We start from the raw sequence: 3,017 nt of genomic DNA on the forward strand, positions 1-3,017 counted from the left end.
TATATATATATATATATATATATATATATATATATATATATATATACAGGGTGTCCCGCGAGACTTTTTCAATCGCCCACGAGAAGATAAAATGGGATCGAAATAAAAGTTTTTTATCATTTAGCGATAATAATAATCGTAATAATCGAGATATTAATGTTTGCAATTGTACTAATGAGAGCGCGCCGATAGAAAAGCTCCGGCTGCTGGAAGTATAGCCCGGCCCACTTTTTCAAATATAGGCTGCATCGGCAGCGCATTGGAGACGTAAGAGAGGAAGCGCGCCGCTATAATTGTTTAGCTATACAATTACAAACATTAATATCTCGATTATGAATATCGCTAAATGGTATAGGATTTTTATTATATAGGATGTTTATTTCGATCCCATCTACCTTCCTGTGGACAGTTGGAGAAGTCTCGCGGGACATCCTGTATATATGTGTAAAAAGAGGAAAAGAAAACATTTCTTATATTCATTTTTAATTTCTATCAATGTACATAAACTTTAATCTTTGTTTAACACATTTTTTATTCTTATTTAATTCTAAAACTCGGAAATAAATTAATTAAATTGAGAAGAAATTAAATTACATTGGTATAACGGATATTAGAGCAATTACTTTCATCAAGTTCCAAACTTAATAATGAATCAACTAGCAAATTATCTGGTTAGTAATAAGGCTCATAAATTTCAGAAAAACAAAGAAAAAAGAGGGCCAAAAATTATTATATAAAAACAGAACAGGATAAATAGAAAATACAAAAAAAAACAAAAAGGAAACGAAAATGTTTTAAGTTGAAATTTTAATAAAGAATGCTAGCAATAGACCTTTCGATCGCGATCGAATCATTCTTAATAATAAAAACTTACATAATAAATAACAAAACATAATACAATAAATATTTCGCTCTTTAAGATAACCGCTGATAACATAAAATTAGTTATCATAACATTACAATTATGATGTATAACGGAAAGGACGCGAAAAATAACTATTTATAGTCAATTATTGTATGATTCTGGTGTCAATTTGATAAAAGGAATGGGAATCATTCAATTATAAATGAATGGAGAACACAGAGTATGACCTTAAGCCAAAAGTTGAAATAAAAGAAGTTTCGGACACAGTGCGTTAAACTTAGAGACAATGCAAAAAGAAATAAAAATATCTTGTTTCTCCCGATGTTCAAGACATCATTTTTTTTGTCTACTTATTCTGTTCTATTTTTATATAATATTTTTTGGCTCTCTTTTTTCTTTGTTTTTTTTCAACTAGCAAAATTATTTATAATGTAACTTCTAATAATGTATTGTGTTTAATCTTTTTCTCACATGTGAATAATAAAAAAATTAATAATTTTATCCATATTATTAAATTATCAAAACAATTTAAGTATTATTGATTATTCAACAAGTTAATCACTGATTAAGTTTCAGAGTATAAATGTAAACAAATATGTATGTAGTATTAAGAAAATATATATGGAGGAGACATCACCTAGGAGAGGTAGGTTTAACAGCAGACATGAGATGTAAGCTCGGCGTGGGATCTCTGTCGTTTTGCAAGACTATGAGACTAGACATGCTACATTGCCATAAGCTTACCGACGTAGCCGCATCCCAAGCATACGAGGCAGCCCCCGCACTCGTTTTGTGAATAACATTAAACGGCATAGTGACTGCCGTATACATAACGTCTTGGAAGCCCATCCTGAACCGCGTACCACTGTACAGGACGAGCCGAATGTCAATTTACAGTAGTACATACATACATATATTGGATAACAGTGGTCCGGTGCGGCTGCATTCGCGACGACACTCGACGATACGCGATTCCTGTTCCTCTCATCTGTTGTCAAGATTGTCACCTTTTCTGCGAGCGTCAAGCAGCCGAGTCATGCGATTAATCACGAGAGATACTTCTAATTGAGCGATAAATACTGCACCGTCAAATGCAAACGCACCGGATACCATCAAGCTATACGATTGTACTTACCACTTATCACTGCTATTGACTGCTACTCGATTTCCAAGTTCCAAACTTCCAACTCGCAACCTATGCGCGAATTACTGCCATTATCAGCAATAACAAATTAGCAAACTGCAATAAATCGACGAGAAATGCGCCATCTTGGATAATCGAACGCGAATTCATCTGTTCTTTGTGTTGACATGTCGATTTACACCTTCTGGGGGTCGATTCTGTATCTTCAAATAAGGTGAAAATTACAAAAGTGAGCAAATTTACCAGGTATATTGACCAATGAAATAATAATCAGTATTCTAGTAAATTCGCTTACTTTTATAATTATATTTTTACCTCATTTCAAGATACAGAATCGATTCCCTTACTTGCAATGTGAAAGGAATACAACTGTGCGTTGGAGAAAAAAAGAACGGAAAGTACAGGAAGTGCAATTATAAGGAACACTTCTTGTTTGAACAATAAACAATTATAGTTTGTAGCTGATCTTGTATCGTTTCTTTCTTTTTCTTTTGTCCTTTCGAGTAATCATTTTTTATCAAAACTTTTTTTAGAAATGTATTGAATATGCAAGGAACAATAAAAGCTACCATAAGAATCCAAAAATAAACATAAAACTCTGATACTAAATATTTCAAACATATCACTAATTTATATAATATTAAAAAAAGAAAATGTATATTTACACTTTTTTTGTGATGCTGGGAATCTAGAATAATCTTCAACTCGTTACTTTCACAAATTTCACACTTAAAGTTTGAATTTTTATTTATCTATTAATATAATTTATCATTAACTTTTAATGCACAATGTAATTTTATTACATAAAAATATGATAGAAAAATATCAATTGTCATAAAAAAATGTTCTTGTACTAATGTGTGAGCACAAATCATATGTACTTATATAATGAATATTGTACCAAATATATATATATATATATTATATGTATATATATATATATATATTATACATATATATATATATATATATAAAATTTATATACATATATTTAACATACATATGTAT

At 30.4% G+C, this 3,017-nt stretch overlaps 1 protein-coding gene across 1 annotated transcript in view; it reads right to left on the bottom strand.

Moving 5' to 3' along the window:
• Nucleotides 1–1,714, bottom strand: part of LOC105618234 (transmembrane protein 256-like) — a 3,462-nt gene extending 1,748 nt beyond the window's left edge. Inside the window, exon 1 of the mRNA XM_012199776.1 lies at nucleotides 1,610–1,714. Within this exon, the coding sequence (XP_012055166.1) occupies nucleotides 1,610–1,714 (105 nt within the window). The remainder of the gene's footprint in view (nucleotides 1–1,609) is intronic.
• Between the last annotated feature and the right edge of the window lie 1,303 nt (nucleotides 1,715–3,017).

Source organism: Atta cephalotes, assembly GCF_000143395.1.
Source record: "Atta cephalotes unplaced genomic scaffold scaffold00016, whole genome shotgun sequence".
In the NCBI taxonomy this organism is placed as follows: Eukaryota; Metazoa; Arthropoda; class Insecta; order Hymenoptera; family Formicidae; genus Atta; species Atta cephalotes.